The following is a 21,492-nucleotide window of genomic DNA, read 5'->3' as shown; positions in this document are numbered from 1 at the left end:
GGTCCCCACAGCCCTCCGCCCAGCAATTCAGTCCCTCAGGGAGTTTGGATGTGTCTATGGAGCTTTCAAGACCTTTCCTTGTACAAGTTGTGCTGGGTTCCTGAGTACCGTGTACTGTCTTACCATTCACCAAAGTTACCACTTACCTATTGTCTATTTAGTATTCCCCCCCATCCCTCATAATCAACAAAGATTGTTACTTTCTGTACGTAAACTTTTTCATGAGTTTTTACAATCAAGGTCTCATACAATATTTGTCCTTTTGTGATTGACTTATTTCACTCAGCATAATGTCCTCCATTTTCATCCTTGTTATGAGATGCTTCACAGATTCATCATTGTTCTTTATTGTTGCATAATACTCCACTGTGTGTATGTACCCTAGTTTGTTTATCCACTCATCTGTTGATGGGCATTTAGGTTGTTTCTATATTTTTGCTGTTGTGAACAATGCTGCAATGAACCTGGGAGTGCGTATGTCTATTCGTGTGACGGCTCTTATTTCTCTAGGATATATTCTTATGAGTGGAATTGCTGGATGGTATGGTATTTCTATTTCTAGCTTTCTAAGGTGCTTGCCATGTTTTGTGGTATAGGTTTATTTATTTTTTTAATCTCCAATAGCTGAGAGGTACATTGTGCGTGTGCCTGTGTGTGTGTATAAACACTAGGATAACTCACAACTCACCAAAGAACAAAAGTGCTTTATAATAAATGATTTTAGAAACAGATTTTAGGAAATGGAGTTATTAGTTTAAATCATTTATTTTAAACTAGGGCCACCAGATTTATCTTTTTTTCTAGGTGAAATAAAAAGCAAAAATAGGATTGCTTGCCAGTAGCACACACGGAAATTAAAGATAACCCAAAATCTAAGCATAAGCATTTTTGTTTTCCTAGCCTACCTACCTGAATATTCTGGCGATATTGGTACAGACATCCTTGTCACCCATGTACCACTCTATCACAGTACAGAGGTCAGGAAGAGCTCTGATGCTCAGGAACTCCCTTCTTGCTAGTGGTGAATCAGCCAAGTTTCTCAGTGCAGCAGTCACCTAGATAAAAGCATGTTTGTGTCATCTTTTTAAACTGGAAAATACAGCAACACTAATCAGCACAGCATAATTCACCCCATAAATTTCACTGTATTAATAGCTAAATCCGGCCCCTGTTGTGCATCTCCCAACAGAGAACCTGGGCTTGGGCACAGGTGGCATGAAATGAAAACTTAATAGACAAAGACAGCCTAATTTGGTTCCAAGGTAAAGAATGAAACATTAATGTCAGTAAACAAAAACCAAGACACCAGGGTAAACAAATCATCATCTGAGTTTGTTAACAGCAATAAGTCTTCGATAAACCTGTGATAAACCACATCAGTTCCACAGAAACTTCTCGTTCTGTATTTTTATAAGTACCATCAAATAATGATGTGGCCAGGCAATACTGAAGACAGTCAGTCTCCTTCTTTTCCAAGAGGCAAGTATTGAGAAACTCTCAAATGTGTCTTATTTTGTAAAAATTTTTCAGGAAAGCTACCTTTGTCTAAAAGTCCAGGAGACAGTAATTTAGAAAATCCATAAAACTAATTGTTGCTGCTATCTAATACTTTTTACATGCAGAGTATTCTTTCCTCCTGGGAGAACACAGAGTAATGCTTAAGTGAGGCAACTTTGGGGTTGGACAGCCTGGTCAAATCCCAGACCCACTATGCACTAGCTTGAGTTACTTATTTAGCCTTCCAGAGCACATCTTTCTCATCAGTAAAATGCTTGTTGTTGTTAGCTGCCCCCAAGTCAGGGATGATGAATTGCCCTGGAATTGTGAGGGTTTAATGAGATGAGATGTGTACATTATACTTCCAGTGTATATAAGCTTCTGGGGTCTCAAAATTCCCTTCCCACCTTTGTTGTGGGACTTCACACCCAAAATGCCGAAGAGGAGGGAACACTGGCCTTAGAGTCAAATCTCTTCCCACTTATGCGACTTAAGAGTGGCTACTCATTACTCAACCTCCCTATTTCCTTATCTGTGAAAAGGGGATTACAATCCCTGCTCACATCTCAGGGTGGTTGTGTGTATCAGATATAAAACATGTAATGATTTTTTTTGAGCACTGAAGACCATTATGAAGGTACATGAGTGACTCAAAAAATTTATGCTCAACTACTAACCTAAAGGTTGGCAGTTTGAACCCAACCAGCAGCAGTACAATTGTTAAGTGCTTGGCTGCTAACCCAAAAGTCGGCAGGTAGAACCCACCAGCCACTCCTCAGGAGAAAAGACCTGGAGATCTGCTCCCATAAAAATTATAGCCTAGGAAAGCCTATGGGGCAGTTCTACTCTGTAACACATGGGGTTGCCATGAGTTGAAATCGACTCGTCATCAATGAGTTTGGTTTTTGGTTTGAAAGCATTACGTAAATATAAAATATCATTATAGCCATAGTTAACAAACTTTTAAAAACAATTATTAAGATGATATGTATCTTTGATTAGTTGTCCCTTTTAACAATAGCAACAAAAAGATCGTGTAAGTTAAAGCACACCTGACTACCTTGAAAGCAGAGCAAGTAAAAATAATGCTTCAAATACATGTGTACAAGTCTTTTGTAGTCAGTTCAGTTATACAATTCAGTAAATTCTTTCCTGAAAGCTTCAGTAACCCAAACATTGGAGGGGAGACAAATGACTCACACATTTCACTTAACCATGGGTCTACAATGTAGACTCCAAAGCTAAGGAATAGGTCTTTGTGAAGATTAATAAACCATTCTAGGCATTCCAGGCAATCACTGTCATAAAATGGAAAATTCTCATCATCTGACCCTGGCTCTCCCTGTTCTCCTTCTTCTGAGACATCCCAGGCACTGAAGGGCTACTGGTTTACATCAAGTCAAAAGGTGACTCATAGTCAGGTCTTCGAATCGGTTCATTCTGGTTCGAACCCCTGCTGAGAACTTGCATTTCCAACCAGATATACTGAATCAGAGTCTACATTTTAACAAGGTCTTAAGAATTTTAAGAATCACCTAAGGATCTTGTTAAAAATGTAGATTCTGATTCAGTATATTTGGGGAGGAAATGCAAATTCTCAGCAGGGGTTTGAAACGGAATGAACTGGTTTGAAGCTCTGCTCACAGACCATCCTCTGTGGAGTAACGGAGCACAGAGGCCTGTGTGAATTCTCACATGAACCATGGGAAACCAAGGAACACCCGTTCCAATTGTTGCACACTGAACAGTTCCTTTTCCCTGGTCCCCAGTGCTTCAAAGACTGGGTACCCCTGACCCACAGTTACCTTCTTGCTCCCACATCTAACCTCTGGCATTGCTAGTAGAAGGGACCACAGTTTTCTTAGGAGCTTTTATTTTCTTGTTTCACCCTCAGTTTTTTTTCCTCCCTCACAACCCTTTTTCTCACTTCATTAGAAAAAGTTAAGATAGCTCAAGGTTCATCAGCCTCAAATACACAACTTTTATAAATAGCCCAAATCAAAAGTAGGAGCATACACTTAATGTGATTTAAATCCCCTTCCCTTCACCACACATATGACATTGTATGGCGTGCATGTAGTTGAGTGAACACGATGCCTCAAAAGTACAGACTGGTCCAGTTGTAATGCTGGTAGAAATAACATGCACAAAACACACACACTTAAGAATACATAGTAATACCTCAATATATGATACCACCATCACAAATCAACCCAGTTGCTTAAGACTCAAACCTCAGAAACATCCCAGAATCTTGCCTTTCTGCTTTCCGTCATTCTAAGTCCTACGGGCTTTTTCTCCATTGCTCCTAGCAAACAATTCAGTTCCCTGAATCATACAAGGCCCTGCATCAATGCATCAGAGTTTCCCCCAGATCACAGCCCACCGGAGAACTCCTATTTAGCTGCATCAGAAGTTAAACAGGCTTTTTGGCTATGATCTGGCTCTTACCTACTCCTCAACCTTCATTTTATACCATATATCCTCCACAAATTCCATTTAATATTAGGTTGTTGAATATTATATTTTCCTACCTGTCTACCTCTCTAGACTAGGAGCTTCAGTGAGGGCATATACCTTGTTTGTCTTTCCACCATTGTGCCTCAGGCTGAAATCAGTGCCTGGCACACAGTGGATCCTCAATAAATATTTGTTGATGGATCGAATAGATGAATATCTACAAAGGAAAGACTGAGTGTAAATAGAAAGGTTGGTATATCAGAAAGCCAGGGATGAATCAGATTATTCAGATTATAACTCTGAGGTAGATCCATTTTAAGATGATTTTAAAGGACTAGAGAAATACAATATAATTCATGAAAGAAAATGGACACTCTGGATGGGGACTAGTTTCCTTGCGTATTCCCTAACTTATTCACGACAGCAGCTCTTTCCCAGATTCCTAAACTCCCATCTCCCTTTCCCTTTTCATACCCAGTTTGTCCCCCTTTCTACCTCTTCTCTTCATCCCCAGGATTGGCCATTCAGCTTAAGCCCACTTCATCTTTTACCCAAACTCTACAGCCTCCTGAATGGGCTCCTTCTGTAGTCTCTCTCCTCTGCTCACTGCCCCACAGGGGATCACTGTTGCCAGAAGGAGCATCCCAAAGCCCAGTCTTCCCTGTTCAAAGCCTACCTTAGGCTTCTGGGGCTTACAGGGTCAATTCATACTCTAAAAGGCTCTTCACTCTCTAAAGTACAGTTGAACCCTCGGCTCATCTCTTTCTACCGCCATTCTTCCTCCCTCTCTCCACCACACACTGGTCATCTTTCTGCACACACAACATCCTTGTGCTTTCACAGTTCTATGCCTCTGAAAATACAATTTCCTCTGCCCAGAATGTCCTCCTTGATCACCCCTCTCCACCTGATAAACTCCTTGTTCATTTTCCAGGACCCTGCTTGTGCTCGCTTCTCCTCTGTGAAGGTTTTCTAATCACTGTCATGGATTGAATGATATCCCCCCAAAATATGTGTCAACTTGACTAGGCCATGATTCCCAGTATTGTGTGACTGCCCACCATTTTGTCATCTGATGTGATTTTCCTACAAATTGTAAATCCTATCTCTATGATATTAATGAGATGGAAGTAGTGGCAGTTAGGTTAGTGGGACAAAACTCAATCTACAAGATTAGGTTGTGTTTTAAGCCAGTCTCTTCTGAGATATAGAAGAGAGAAGTGAGCAGAGACAGGGGGACCTCATACCACCAACAAACAAGAGCCAGGAGAACAGCACGTCCTTTGGACCTGGGGTTCCTGCACTGAGAAGCTCCTAGACCAGGGGAAGATTGATGACAAGGACCTTTCTCCAGAGCTGACAGAGAGAAAGGGCCTTCCCCTGGAGCTGGCACCCTAAATACAGACTTCTAGCCTCCTAGACTGTGGAATACATTTCTCTTTGTTAAAGCCATCCACTTGTGATATTTCTATTATAGCAGCACTAAATAACTACGATAATCACCTACTCTTTTCCATTAACAATCTACCCTATTCATACATCTGTAACACACAACACAGAATAATAATCTCCTGTACACCTCCTTTTCCATTGTGAATTCATCTACTATACAAACCATTTCTTATTTCTCTATCTGAGAACAACAAACATGCACATAAAAAGCTCTTAAATGTTCAGCCACTGGCTCCCTGGCTGTGTAGATGAAACACAGAAGGGGAGGAAGGAAAGGAGGAGGGACACGGGCGAAGAGAAAGAAAAGTTTTTCCCCTTTAAGAAACTTTTGGCAGGAAAGTGCAGAGGATTAGCAGAGGCCTGGTGGTAAACCAAAGAGATTAAACCCCTGAGGGAGAAAGATCAGGAAGAGGTCACCAGGCAGATGCAGCTATGAAACCCCACCCCCCTTTTCACAGACTTCTCTGTGAGCTATCAATCACACTAAGGGGCAAAGCAGGGACTGAATGCTCAGAAAAGTAGCTTTTTCTGGAAAAAATGTAAAAAGATCTGTGGGAGGAGAGCCTACTAAACGCTGTGGTAACAGTCAAGGGGAGTGAGTTCCAAGTTGAGTCCACTTAACTCTAAACCTTGCTCCAACATTTGAGCTCATTGTATACAAGTGAAAATTAAAAATCAAGTAAGAACTTTTAGTTGAATAGAAATATATTTTGGGAAATGCATTAATAAGTCATGTGCTTGGTTGTAGAATCTTGGTTTTACACCCTCCAGGGAAAGCCCACCCACTGGGTCTGTTCCCAATGGGGGAGTTAGCCAAAGTCCAAGTTTGGATAAATTTATCAGTTTCTTTAACTTTCTCTTCTAATTTATATATTCCTAATTCTAATTCTACTAAGTTATATATTTTTCTATTTTATTGCATACAATGTTTTAAGCCATCTCAAATCCTTAATGAAAAAAAGAAGTATAAGTTAAACCATACACAGACATTTGTTTAGCTTCTAAAAAACTTACTGGAGAAATTCCCAACTTCTTAAGTATCATCAAACATCTCACCAAGTGACAGCAAATTGAAAAACATGTGTTTCAGCTCCTATTTTTCCCATCTCCTAATGTGTAACCCCATGGGAGAGATATACTGAGTCAGAAGGCAACCAATGGGGAGAATAAAATGGAATCAATAATTCACAGAGCGGCTTAAGACAAATTTAAGTGTCCTTGCTTGCTAGCCATTGTTACATGATTCAGAACAAAAGGGGATCTAAAGTTTTGGCACATATCAAGGAAGAAACATTCCATTGTGATTCTGGTTACTAATCTACTGATGAAAAATGACTGTGCTACACTCTACAACTTTACGGTGCTTGCGTTTTCTGGGGCAACGTCTTCATTCTATGTTTCCCCGAATTCCTGGATCAGAAGAGTTACTGGGCCCCACCCTCAATCAGAATCTCCAGGTAAAATGCCTGGTGAGTTTGGGAAAGCTGTCCTATTCCATAGTGCACTAGTTAGGCCTCAAAGTTCTCATTGTACACTCAACACTGGGAGACCCAGTTTAAAGGGAAAAATCATATTACAAAGAGATTTGATAATTTATAATGGCTCAAACAGCATTTTAATACAGTAAAATTCAAATTCAAAAGATTTAGTATCTTTTTTTTTAAATTAACTATATGTACTTAAGTATCAATTTCAAATTATGTTTTCATCAATTAATTAATTGAAAATCCTTAGTAAACACGAGAAACTTTTAAGTCTTCTAAGATCGGGGGGCCCTCCTGACTTAGATCACAGGATCAACAGCTGCGGCCCCGTTCCCGCATTCTCCTCTCCTGTAGTGGGATGGGCACAAGGTCAGGGTGTGGTGGTCGACCTGAGCCTCCACATCCTACTCATTCCCAGAGTGGCCCTATCTCTGCCTTTTGCATTCTTCCTCCATCAGAGTCTTCACGTCCCAGTAATCTCCCCAGATTCTGCCCTAGAAGGCATCAAGCCATCAGAGCTTCCCCAAATCAGAGGGGCTTGTGGCTCACAGCCCACCGAAGAACTCTTACTTAGCTGCATCGGAAGTGAAACAGGCTTTTTAGCTAGCCCAGAAACTGCACCATCAATCTTGACATTGTTCTTTGGAGAAATGTTTTCCCAATGTCAAAAAACCTGCTTTCAAAGAAACCCCTATTGCAGTCTCAAAAACTGTACCATTAATACTTTGAAAGTTATTGTATTTTCTCAACAGAAATATCAAAATTATTTCATTTTTACACATTAGATGCTATTATGCAAAGGATTTGAGCAGCACCTTCATGGTTTATGAAGCGATCTTGCGAGCGTTGTCTCCTCTGCTCCCTGAAACAGCGCAACAAGGCAGACAAGAAGAGTATTATGAACCCCATTTTTCAGATGCGGAAACTGAATCTCAGAAAGGCTACTAGCTACCAGGTAGGCTGGTGTCCTGGGCTTCTTACTCCTTGTCTGCTGCCTCCCCCACTTTATTTGGCTATCTCTAAAAGCATTCATTTTATTTCTCAATCATCTGGAATATCCATAACCCAAATCTCTTGAGCTTTATCTCAACTTAACTGCCAACTGCAAAATGGTTCACTTCCCGCTGATGATGTGAAAGAATAAACACAGCCGCCAGAGACCACAAACAGTGTCAAATGATTTAAAACCAAAGCCACACCATTTTCCAACCTCAGCAAAACCATCTCCCTCTATTAATAAAAGCACATTCTTTTTTTGAATTTGTGCCCAGTTGAGACCACATATATGCCAAAACCAGAGGCTATGTGGTAACCCAAGAAGTTTCATATTGTCTCATATATGATTAGTCAAGTTATGGCTGCAGCAAAAAACCAATGGCAAGATGCCACTACACACGTGAAATGACTGGTATTGAATATTTCTAAGCATTTTATTGGAGTTTGTTAAGATATAGACATATGAAAACAGTTATAAGTTAATTTATAATCCTCAATAATCCTTGGTGCCTGGCTATGCAGGTCTCTGTCACACTGCTACCATGGGGCATCGATCTCCTACTTCAGGAGGAAATCGTTTTGTCCTCCTCAGAATCCCACTATCCTACTTTGAGACTCTAACATTTGCCTGTGAGTATTATTATTTCTCTATGTACTGCCTCTATGTCAGTTACTGTGGTAAACTGTGTAAGCAGCTGATTCTTCCAGCTGTGGCCATTCTACGTATCAGTATAGTAGAAATTCTGAATATTATATAAATTACTTTGTTGTTGTTAGTTGCCATCAAATTGCTTCCAACTCATGGCGACCCCTTGTGTGCAGAGAACTGCTCCATAGGGTTTTCAAGGCTATGACCTTTTGGAAGTAGACTGCCAGGCCCATCTTCCAAGGTGCTTCTGAGTGGGTTCGAACTGTAAACTTCAGCTGGTAGCCAAGTGCTTAACCATCTGTGCCACCCAGGGACGCCCATATAAACAATATAGAATGCTAATGCAGTAAAATAAGGAAAATGAGTCTGAAAAATATCAGAGTTACAAAGTAATGACACTGATTTTCACAAATTACATGTAAAAGTGTCATTACTGCCACAACTAATATATCTAATGTAATACACTGACCATGAAGAGATGAGGCTGAGCAGACCTGATAGTAACTGATAAGCAAATGATTCTTCTCAGAAACAGCAAGTGTGGATACTTATTTCCCACTCTTGACTGTTCCTTCCTTGTGAAGAGACACCATTAGCACAATACTCCTGGTCGCTCTCCACTCCTCACTTCCTGACTGTTGAGTCTGGGATACACAACCAGGCATTTGCTGCCCAGTCCCTTCCTTGTTTCTCTCCCCACTTCCTCTCTTAGAAGTGAGCTGTCGTCAGAGTGCAGGGTGTTCTCTGCTCCTTCAGGGGCCAAAGCCTGAGACTGGGTGGGCAAATCTAACTCTGGGGTTCAGGATTAGAAAGCATGCCTGTCTCAGCATATTAGCTACATCCTTCAACCAAGGTGATATCCTCCTTCTGTCTCCTTTCCATCTACCTTAGTCTCTTTTTCCAAGTTCAAGACCCAAGGCTTTACACATTTGGGGTTTATGTGTTCAATTTACTCCCCAAATCTTCAGATTTTCTGCTCCCGGTGAATCAGAGAATGGGGTGCATAGGCATCTCCTTCCCAAGACAGGGAAGAGAAGGGAAGAGGAAGGGACTGGGACATGAACGTCTACTCTCTTATGCCAATAGTGTGAGTGGAAAGTGAGTGAGGGAATGGTTAGATATATTACTGGGTGTTCCTTTTTGGGAAGGCATCTCGTAAGTAGAAAATAGCTGTCCCTCTCCCATTAACAAATACATCTTTAAAAAATTAGCAATCCATAAAAAATGTCTGCCTTGAGCATTATGCTCTTTTAAAAACTATCTACAGGTAGTCCCTGACTTACAACGTATTCTAGTTATGACAAACCACATTTGGACAGTCCTTTTTTTTTTTTGTATATCTTATGGTTAGTAATATGTACTACTACATAAAATGTTGCAGCTCGTAATTTGCCGATGTTATCATTCTCATGCCAACCTCCAAACACAAATAAAGATGAGATTTACAAGATACTAGTAACAAAAGACAATAATAATGAAAACTAAAAAAAAGATGAGGTATTCGACTTAACGTCATAACCAACTTAAATGAAGAAGTCATCAGAACACAACCCCTTCATAAGTCAGGGACTGCCTCTATATGGGATCAACTTGACAACAGCAACTTGAAAGATTAGATAGGAACCTTAGGGGGCAGTGAGTTTATGTTAATAAGGGAGGAAGAACTCAGAAAATGAGGGTGAGAATGGCTGTACAACTCAAAGCATGTAATCACTGTCACTGAACGGTACATGTAGAAACTGTTGAATTGGTATATGTTTTGCTGTGTATATTCTCAACAACAATGAAATAAATGAAATTTTTTAAAAAAGCAACTTTAGTAACCAATACCAAAGATGATGACAAAAAGTGCTTCATCTAATGTCAAAGATACTATGCTAAGTAACCAGACACAGTATTCTAGTTAATTGTACTGTACCATATCAATTTCCTGGATTTAATAAGGTACTGTCGTTATGTCAGATGTCACCATTGGGGAAAGCTGGGTGATGGGTACATGGGACCTCTTTATACTATTTTTGCAACTTCCTTTGAGTCTATGCTTATTTCAAAATAAATTTTTTTTCTAAAGAAGCCAGACAAGAAAGAGTACATACTGTATATTCCACTTTATTAAGTTCTAGAAAAGGCAAAACTAATCTATGGTGAAAGAAATCAGAAAATGGTTCCCTCGGGGTGGGGTAGGGGTAAGAGGGTAGGGATTAACTAGTGAGAGGTGGGAGGAAATGTTCTGGGGGTGATAGGAATGTTCTGTATATTGATAGGGTGTTGGGTTACATGGCTGTATGCTTTCGTCAAAACTCATCAAATACGTAAGATCTGAGAGTTTGACCGACATGTAAATTATGCCTCAATTAAAACAGTAAGAAAATAAACAACTGCTCCATCTGCGACTTCCTATTCTTTCTTCAACAAAAATACTTTTAAAACATTTTCTGTTTTAGTCATTGCTGTGGGTTGAATTATTGGGTCCCTTAAAAAGGTAGGCTGAAGTCCCAACCCACGGTACCTGTGATGTGACTTGTTTGGAAACAGGGTCTTTGCAGATGTAACTAAGTTAAGATGAGGTAATACTGGATTAGGATGGTCCCTAAATCTAAAGACCGCTGTCCTTATGTGGAGAGGAGATCAGGAGACATGTAGGGAAGAAGACCATGTGACAAAGGAGACAGAGATTGGACGGATGCAACTACAAGCCAAGAAATGCCAAGGACTGCTGGCAACCACGAGAAGCTACGAAGAGGCAAGGAAGTAGCCTCCCTTAGCGCCTTCAGAGGGAGCATGGCCCTGCCAACACCTTGATTTCAGACTTCCGGCCTCCAGAACTGTGAGAGAATAAATTTCTGTTGTTTAAGCTACCCAAAAAACCAAACCAAACTCATTGCTATTGAGTCGATTCCAATTCATAGTGACTCTATAGGACAGAGTAGAACTGCCCCATAGGGTTTCTAAGAAGCAGCTGGTGGATTCGAACGGCCAACCTTTTGGAAAGCAGCCGAATACGTAACCACTGTGCTACCAGGGCTCCTTAAGCCACTTGGTTTGTGATAATTAGTTATCACTTTCGTGGGAATCCAATGCAGGCAGTCCCTGGGTTACGAACCAGATCCATTTCTAAGTGTGTCTTTAAGAATTTGTAGGTAAGGTGGAACAGGTGCATACGGTTCTTATTTAGCCTTATTTTGGTGCAAGAAAAAGGAGTCCTGGTGGTACAGAGGTTAAAAGCGCTTGGCTGCTAACCAAAAAGGGTGAGGGAGGGTCAAATACTTGAAATCCATCTCTGTCATCTTTATTTCCTGTGGTTAATTTATTTTCCTCATCAGAAGTTTCTATTTTATTTCACTTAATAAATTTCTGGTGAGCAGCTACTACGTGCTGTATCTGCGCTAAGTGCTTTGATAAATCATCTCATTTAAGTTTTCCAAAAAAACAAACCAGCTGCCAACAAGTCAATCCTGACTTACGGCCACCCCATGTGTTTCAGAGTAGAACTGCCCTCCACAGGGCTTTCAAGACTATGACCTTTCAGAAGTAGAGTGCCAGGCCTGTCTCCCAAGGTGCCTCTGGGTGGGTTCGAACTACAGCATTTGGATTAGTGTCCCAGCATTTAACTGTTTGCACCACCTACACCCAAACAAACCCACTGTCGTTGAGTTGATTCTGACTCATAGCAACCCTAGAGGACAGGGTAGAACTGCTCCACAGGGTTTCCAAAGAGCGACTAGTGGATTAGCAGCCATAGATCTCAACCACTGCCCCGCCAGGGCTCGTTGCACTACCTAGGAACTCCTTAAACTTTCCCAACTATCCTTTAAGCCAGGTGTAGTCAGCCCTTTACAGGTGAAATAAGTGAGCTTTTAAGAGTGAAATAAGCTGCCAGTGTCAGAGCTGAGACAGCAGCTCAGGCAGGTGGGCTCCAAAGCCTGTGCTCTCTTCACTAGTCCACATGGCAGCGCTGAGCCCTGTCCCAACACTGGGTACAATGCCAAATGGACCATCAAGGTTCTTAAAGATGTGCAGGTTGTGAGTTTTACGTTGTAGGGGAGGAGTGGACTACAGAGGAGTGGACTCAGATCAGCCAAGGCAGGCACTCAGAATTAACAAAATATCAACAGTATCAAAACATCTTTTAATTTGAAAATACAGAGATAAAGAAATCATATAGGATTTAAAGAAAGCATGTTAAGGAATGGCCCTCTTGCAACGTGACCCCCCACCCCCACCCCACACCTGCCTTCTCAAATTGCTCTAAAAGTAATTGAATTACTTTTCCCCTGGGTGCTCTCTGCAGTATTTGCCAATGCTGACCAATCTTTGCTTTTTAAAATCTCTACTCTCTTGTACATTGTCCTTTCTTAATTTTCTGGCCACCTCTCCCCACCCCCACCCCCCCACCTTAGCCCACAAAGAAGGAGCCCTGGTGGCACAGTGGTTAAGTGTTCCACTGCTAACCAAAATTTCGGTGGTTCGAACCTACCAGCAGCTACACAGTAGAAAGATGTGGCCGTCTGGTTCCATAAAGATTACAGCCTTGGAAACCCTATGGGGCAGTCCTACTCTGTCCTATTAGGGTTGTTATGAGTCAGAATCAAGGCCACAGGAACGGGTTTTTTATCCCACAAATGAGGCCATTTTACAGAATCTGTTCTCAGCCTTCCTCTATTATTTTCCTATTACCTCTTCTTGGGTAATTTCTTTGTCTTTCATGACTTCAACTATGACCTCCATGTAGGTGAAAGTAAAGCCTAAATCTGCATCTTCAGCTTTACTTTCCCTGTTAAGCCTTGGTTCAGACCTCCAATTGCCTACTACACAGTCCCACTTGGCTACTCTGGAGGCACCTTAAAGTTTTAAGTTGAGGTTAATTACATAATTTCCCTTCCCTCCTCTTACTAAATCCAGTTCCCTTGTATAAGTCTCTAATTTCTATTAATGATATTATTGTTTTCTTAATAATCCAGGCTCAAAATGTCTGACTCATCTCTCTTTGTTTTATTCACATTCATTTGCCCCAAACTCCAAAGCCAAAGTAAAGGAATGGAGCAGGGGCTGATGAAGGATGAGAGAACTGACTTCAATTTAGAAAAGGGAAGAATATGACATAGGTGATGTACTGAGCAATTAGGAGGAAACAATTAGGATTTGAAGGAGCCCCTTAGAGGCCAGAGAAGCGAAACAGGTGCAAGGGGAGGATGGGAAGCAAATGACGGTGTCTGGGGGTGCTGTGGAACACTTTTAACTCAAAGATTTTAATGTAATGCCCAGAAGGGAAAGAATACATTTCTCTAAAGATTGGACTGTCTATGAGACAGGTCACTTTATAAAGAAAAAATGTTGGAAATATAAATGAATAAAAAATACAGGAATGTTAATTCAAGTCAATCTGGGTTTTAATAACATTACATACCTATGAATTACCTAACTGTAAACGTGAGCATCTTGAGATTTTCTCCAATTATAGTAAAGCAGCTTTGTACAGGATGTTCTGAAGACACAAGAGAATAACAAGACTCTAGAGGAATTTTCCACCACCTATGTGTCAGTTTGTCATACTGTGATGGCTTGTTTGTTGCTATGATGCTGGAAGTTATGCCACTAATGTTTCAAATACCAGCTGGGTGTCCTATGGTGGACAGGTTTCAGTGGAGCTTCCAGACTAAGACGGACTAGGAAGAATGGCTTGCAATCTACTTCCAAAAATTAGCCAATGAAAACCTTATGAATTACAACAGAATATTGTCAGATACAAAGATGAGTCCCTGAGGTTGGAAGACATTCAAAATACACAGTGGCTGCAATAATGGATTTGAGCATACAAACTATTGTAAAGATGGCACAGGACTTGGCAATGTTCTGTTCTGTGTTCATGGGGTTGCCATGAGTTAGAGCTGATTCAATCTCAACTGACAACAACAACAGGGGGATTTTGGCTCGGTTGTGATGAGGATGTATTCAGACTCTTTCCTATTCCCTAGGAAGGCAGCACGGTGGCAACCAAAACAGTTTCTGATGGAGGTGACACCAGGAATTTCCTCAGTTCTTGTGTTACACTTCTTGATTGTTGGCCTTTAAAGGACAGAGATGAACCCTAATACCTCTTGATAATCCATTCTAGACCAACCTTGATAAATCCATATTTCCATCTGTCTCACCTCGTTGGGTAAAGTAATTTACTACTGACATTCAGGGGGCCTTGCCTTTTGGCTGGCCTGTATTTCCCTTTCTCCAAGTTTCAAGGAACTTTCCCTAAATTTTAGTATTCTGGAATTCAGTGAAGATGCACAGTTTAACTTTCTTTACTTTCGTGATTTTACAGGAAAAATTCTGTCTCTGGTTTTGCCATTTGGTGCATAGTGGTGCTCCTCAGTTCTTCTGAGCCTCAACAACCATCCCCATCACCTTCTCAAAACGTCATTATGTGTCTGACATGCAGAAGTGAACCCAATACTGGACATGTGAAGGACCATGGTTTTGTAGAAGAATAAGGCATCAGAATAGTATATATGGATATGGGAATCACCAAAAAGGAGGCTCTGCTGGCAGCTACCTTGCTTATCACTGTCTCACTTGCTACCTGGAACAGTGCCTGGGTAAAATCAATTTGTTAAATCAATGTCTCTTCATTTCAACCATGATGGAGATATACAAGCATGTGTACAAGTACATATACATATGCGTATGAAACAACACAGAGAGAACCAGCATAATTTCAACACTTTAGTATTTTTCCCTCTAAGCAACATTAGCTCATCTGCTATGAAGCTTTTCTTTTGTACTCATTTCTTTATCTACATTAATAATTTGTCTAAAATCTAAATGCAGCAACGCCTCTTAATTGGGGCTACTGCGTCTAAGATCGTAATCTTCCAATATGTTGTATACCAATGACACATTCTCCTCCCATCACTTTTCAGCTGTTTTTGCCTTTACTGGTTTAACATCTCATGCACATTCATCTTTCTGCCACTCTGATCTCATCTCGTTCTCCCTGTTCACCAACCTCCAACTGCTCCCTGTTGCTCCAAGTCCACCCTCCACAGTCTGCCATTCAGAGGCACTACTACCCGGCTCCACCATAGCCTCTGAATCTCACCTCCCATGACTCCCCCAGAGCATCCCTCTGCTCTGCATGGAACAAACTCATCAGCATCCCCCAAACACATCTTATTTATTCCCAACTTGAACATTCAATTTCCTTTTCTCTTTCTTCAAGTTTCTCAAATCCTCAAAGTCACTCACTCAATGGCCTTCCACAGGGCCAATTCAGAGAGACAGGATGACTCCAGCATTGTGCCAGGTGCTAGAATGTACAGTTGTATGATATGAGGTCCCCAGAAATTGTGCTAAAACTACTGAGGTTCTCCGGGTTGAAAGTCACAAAGGAGAGGAAGTCACAGCGTCCTAAGTTGCCCATCTTTATCTTATTTTTGCCCTTCTCATGTTCTCTGGTTTGCAGATATTTTGAAATGAATGAACATTATTTTATTATTATCACAGCCACAAGATTTTTTCCCCTAATTGAGCAATGTTGCTTTAAAAAAAAGCCTCATCAGCTAGAGTTACCAAGTTCTGAAAGGGGGTGATCACAAACGGTTGTGTGTGTGGCCAGATCCGTTTGGATGATTTCCCACATGGTTGGACTGGAGAAAAGCCACATTCACAAGGGCGGAGATTTTCGTCTGCTCTTGCAGTGAAGTCGTGTTACTTACATTTTATCATTTATATGATATAAAACAGCTTTTCTTAGTTTTAGTTAAATATGAGAAAATGTCCAGTTCAGAAGATTCTGCAAATGAATAGCCTAAAACACAATGCTTCCTTCCTCCCTCCACACCAAATCTGTAAAAACACACCCACTGTTATGGTATTGTTGACACAAGAGCACTTGGTGACCACAGCAGGAACACATTCTCAGGTGGCAGCAATAATGGGCTCCATTTTGTCCTGCTGGACAGGGGTGTGGGGTGCTGACTGAAGTCCAAGGAGAGGACTGAGGCCATGCGATGCCTGTCCACACCAGACTCTAACAACATCAACAACAAAAAACCAAACCCGTTGCCATCGAGTTGATTCCGACTCATAGTGACCCTATAGGACAGAGCAGAACCACCCCGTATGGTTTCCAAGGAGTAGCTGGTGGATTCCAACTGCCAACCTCTTGTTTAGCAGTCAAGCTCTTAACCACTCCGCCACCAGGGCTCCAGATTCTAAGATGCCAGACTTTAGATAGGTTCAAATGAAGGCTTTGAGACAATGGCAAAAACAACTGTCATGAGGAGGTGGTAAGTGGTGGCGAGCAGTGAGGAGGAAGTTCTACAGTGCCCCACACTGCAACACCCTAGAGGGGAGCATGGATGCCGGGAAAGGTGAGTTAGTTTGTACCTGAGGGCGCCAAATCCAGTGAAAAGTGAAAGAGGAACACACGGGGGAGTGATGTGCTGTACCCACCGGTACACCAGAGGTCCCATTTCTTCACTGGCTATATTTTTTGTCACAATAACATTCAACATTCCTTTATAAACTGATTTTTATTTATATATAATATTTATATATATAAATATATATATGTATAAATACATATGAATATATATGTGTATATATATATACAAGAGTCCCTAGGTGGCAAAAATGGTTAAGTGCTCAACTTCTAGCCGAAAGGTTGGTGGTTTGAACCCACCCAAAGGTGCCTCGAAAGACAGGCCTGGAGATCTGCTTCTGAAAGGTCACAGCCTTGAAAACCCTATGGAGCAGTTCTACTTTGCACGCATGGGGCTGCCATGAGTCAGAATCAACTTGACAGCAACTAACAACAACAACACGTGTATATGTATGTATTTATATATGTAAACTTACGTGTGTATAATAACATAAGCTTAGTAAAAGGTACTGAGCACATCACTGTGAACATGTTGGCTAACTCAGTTGACTGGAAGGAGAAACATGGAGGGAAGGGGGATGGAAAACAAACAAAAATGACTATTAAAAATAAGGGGTTCCACAATAAAAAGCAAGGATTATATAAAATTACACACATGTAAGCATATGTATGTATAAAAAGATGCATGGAAGAATGGTTACCAAAATGTTGATGGTGTGTTATCTCAGAGTGAAAAAATTTCAGGTGATTTTTACACTCCTCTTTATATTTTTCTGTATTTTAGCAAGGAAATGTAATAATTACATAACCAAAACCAACCATTTTCATTGAGAGAAAAATGTGAATAACTCAATAACACTGACAGCATGAAAATAATGTTTAAGTCCTCTTAGCCAAAAGATACCACATTCAGTAGAATTTTTCATCATTCATGAAGAGGTTTCCACAATCTTTTTCAAAATGGAGACAGACCACACAGTCAGAATTAATAATCATCATAAACATTTTAAACATTTTGAAGGCAGGGCCTAAATCTAATTTTTAACACTTTCCCAAAGGCTAAGAGCACTGAGTGCTCAATCACTCCTCAGTAATTGACAAGCACATTTCAAACCTCATGAATTATTACATCAAAGATGTTATTATCTGATATACAAATGCTATTAAAGAGCAAAATCTCATCTAAAAAAGAACATGAGAGCTGAAGCAGCTCCAATGAAAATAATTTAACTATAAAACTTAATCTGCCACAAAATAAGTAATAGAATTCTAACACAACAAAATTTTTCTCCTTGCTCTGGTCATATTCAATGCATCTGGTTGTGTTACCTTCGTTCCTGGTAGACCCAGGGCTATATGTTATCCACACACACGCTCAACAACTGTCCTAAGTCAATAACTCCTGTTTTTTATTGTGGATACAAAATTTACGACATTAGCTATCAATCACACAAACCATCTCCAGGCGAAGCCTGTCTTCACGACTCTAAACTGCCTTGTTAAAGTCTGACTGTAACCCGGAATCCTTTTGCAGAGAGGTGCTACATTTCATTCTTCCCACCCTGTTTTCTCTGCAGGGCAGTGGAAATGGCTGTCTGCATTTCCTGTGAAATGCCATGTAACTCCTTTCCACCGGAAATGGGCACGAGGCACCCAGCGAGAAGGGGCAGGGCTGCCCCTCTTGATCCCCGAGGCCCACTCACTACCCCCACCCAGAGTAGGGGCCTTTCCTACTCCATTCTTTTAAACAGTAATCGGTGTTGTCATTGTTGTTGTTACGTACCATCCAGTTGATTCAGACTCATAGCGACCCTGTTAGACAGAGTAAAACCGCCTCACTGGTTTTCTAGGCTGTAATCTTTACAAGAGCAGATTGACACGGTGCCACTGGGTGTGTTCGAACCACCAACCTTTGGTTAGCAGCTAAGCACTTAACCATTGTGCCACCAAAACCAAAAAACAAACTGGTTGCTGTCGAGTCAATTCTGACTCAGTGACACTATAAGACAAAGTAGAACTGCCCCATAGGGTTTCCAAGGCTAAAATCTTTTTTTAATTTTTTTTTTTTTTTTTACTGTACTTTAGATGAAGGTTTACAGAACAAACCAGCTTCTCATTAAACAGTTAGTACACATTGTTTTATGACATTGGTTAACAACCCCACAACATGTCAACACTCTCCCTTCTTGACCTTGGGTTCCCTATTACCAGCTTTCCTGTCCCCTCCTGCCTTCTAGTCTTGCTCCTGGGCTGGTATGCCCCTTTGGTCTCATTTTGTTTTATGGGCCTGTCTAATCTTTGGCTAAAGGGGGAACTTCAGGAGTGAATTCATTACTGAGCTAAAAGGATGTCCAGGGGCCATACTCTCGGGGTTTCTCCAGTGTCTGTCAGACTGAAGGCTAAAATCTTTCTGGAATACAAACTATCGAACGGGAAACTAATTTGCTCTATAAACTTTCACCTAATGCTCACACACACACACACACAAAAGAGAAACCAAGCACCCCTTAGCTATTACTACCCTATTCTCTCCAAACACTTAGCACCAAGCAACCATTAGTATGATTCCACTTATGTGACATGTAAATAGGGAAATTACATTTCCCAGAATAGGAAAATCTATAGAGACAGGAAGTAGATAGACGCTGTTTCGGGCTGGTGTGTGTGTGTGTGTGTGTGTGTGTGTGTGTGTGAGAGACAGAGAGAGAGAGAGATGGAGGATGGGGAGGTGATAGCTAAAAGGTACAGCTTCTTGTTGAAGTGATAAAATACTCTAACCTTGACTGCTGTGTGTGATGGGTGCACATACCTGTAAACATATAAAAAACCACTGAATTGCACACTTTAAATAGGTAAATTGTGTGGTATATGAATTATATCTCAATAAAGCTGCTTTAAAAAAAAAAATCTTTATGGAAGCCTACTGCCACATCTTTCTCCTGCAAGGCAGCTAGTGGGTTCAAACTGCCGATCTTTTGGGTAGCAGCCAAGCACTTTATCACTGTGCCACCAGGGCTCCATATAATTGATAGTACGTAACTTGAAAACTAATTTAACAGATTTAACCACTACAAGCAAAATACTTACCTGGACTAACAAGTGGCCTGAATTAGGCAAACACGCCCCACATTTCTTGGTATTCTCATTTATTTGCTTTATCAAATTCATCAAAATTTCCACAGCACCTTTGCTGATCATTTCATTAAGAAATCCTGTGTTTCCAGAAATGAATTTTATAGCCCCCATACAGTACAAAAAAGCTTCCGTGTTTGTTTGTAGGTCTTCATTGCTCAGGACCTCCAATAATGACTCTGTCAAAAAGATGAATTATTACAAATGTATAAGCCTAACAACTGGAGAGTAATATATTAAGGCACTTGTATGTGAACATCAAATAGAATTTGTAACATATATTAGTTAGAACCTACATTCAAGTACTTGTTAAGGGTTACTCAAGGTATAAGAGAAAAGTTTATTTTTAGCTAAGACAAAGCTCTATAATAGTAATGACAGCAAATTGATGGGATTATTTATATATAACTGAGAAGGCATTCTTTTAATTAAATGTAATTCCTTGACTCTTACTAATATTTACCAACCTTTATTTTCAGTTTCAAAAACTCTGAATTAGTATAGGATGATTCTTGAAGCAATCAAATAATTAAATTTCAACAAACCTTTAAGATTGTATTTGTTGCTGTATGAATGGGAGATTAATTAAAACAGAAACTTGAAAAAACAATCTCAATCACCATAGAAAGGGATAATTTAAATACAGTATCCCCCCTTTCCCAAGACAAGAGCATCCACGTAAATAACACGCAACTACCACTCTTAGGACTAACACTGGGTGGCTCAAGGTTAGTCATGCATATCTCATATTTACTGCATTCTGATCATCATCAGAAGCTTTCTTTGTTTTCAGTCAATTAGCCAATTCCAATTAGACATTTCTTTCATTACTAGTTTTATCCCTGCCCACTGGAGTTAAAAAAAAAAAAGAGAGAGAGAATTTGTCCTATAGTGCAAAAAGAGGACTCAAAGTGGTTTCCATGTTGCTGCCTTCCCTTGTATCAGCAATATTAATTCACAAAAAAATTTCTATTTAGGTGACTATTAAGCATCTTAATTATTTAGGGTTTTGTCAAGAATTAGGCATTACTAGCTAGGTTGAACAAAAAAAAGAAAAAACAAGCCCATTGCTGCTGAGCTGATTTTGACTCATGGTGACCCTACGTGTTACAGAGCAGAACTGCTCTGTAGGGTTTTCTTGGCTGCAATCTTAACTGAAGCAGAATGCCAGGTCTTTCTTCCAGGGTGCCGCTCAGTGGATTTGAACCGCCAACCTTTGGGCTAGTAGTTGTACACAAAACATTTACACCACCCAGGTAGTTAGAACATAATGAAATTTCTCCTCCACCTACATATTTGAAACACATTTGAAATATTTTGATGTCAAAATTCTATATCAGAGATGCCTTACAAGTTTTTAGTCATTCCTAGTACATTAAATGGAGGCCTGGTGGTGCAGTAGTGAAGCGTTTGGCTGCTAACCAAAAGGTTGGCAGTTCAAATCC

At 40.5% G+C, this 21,492-nt stretch overlaps 1 protein-coding gene across 1 annotated transcript in view; it reads right to left on the bottom strand.

The window, feature by feature from the left end:
- ARMC2 (armadillo repeat containing 2) overlaps positions 1-21,492 on the bottom strand; it is a 126,257-nt gene that overhangs the window by 41,662 nt on the left and 63,103 nt on the right. The window contains exons 10-11 of the mRNA XM_004372448.2: positions 20,003-20,226; positions 910-1,055 (exon numbers count right to left, since the gene is read on the bottom strand). Coding sequence (XP_004372505.1) covers positions 910-1,055; positions 20,003-20,226 — 370 coding nt within the window. The remainder of the gene's footprint in view (positions 1-909; positions 1,056-20,002; positions 20,227-21,492) is intronic.

Source organism: Trichechus manatus, unplaced genomic scaffold (assembly GCF_000243295.1).
Source record: "Trichechus manatus latirostris isolate Lorelei unplaced genomic scaffold, TriManLat1.0 scaffold00017, whole genome shotgun sequence".
NCBI lineage: Eukaryota > Metazoa > Chordata > Mammalia > Sirenia > Trichechidae > Trichechus > Trichechus manatus.
Note: the sequence above shows the minus strand (reverse complement) of the source record. Positions and strands in the feature narration are given on the sequence as shown.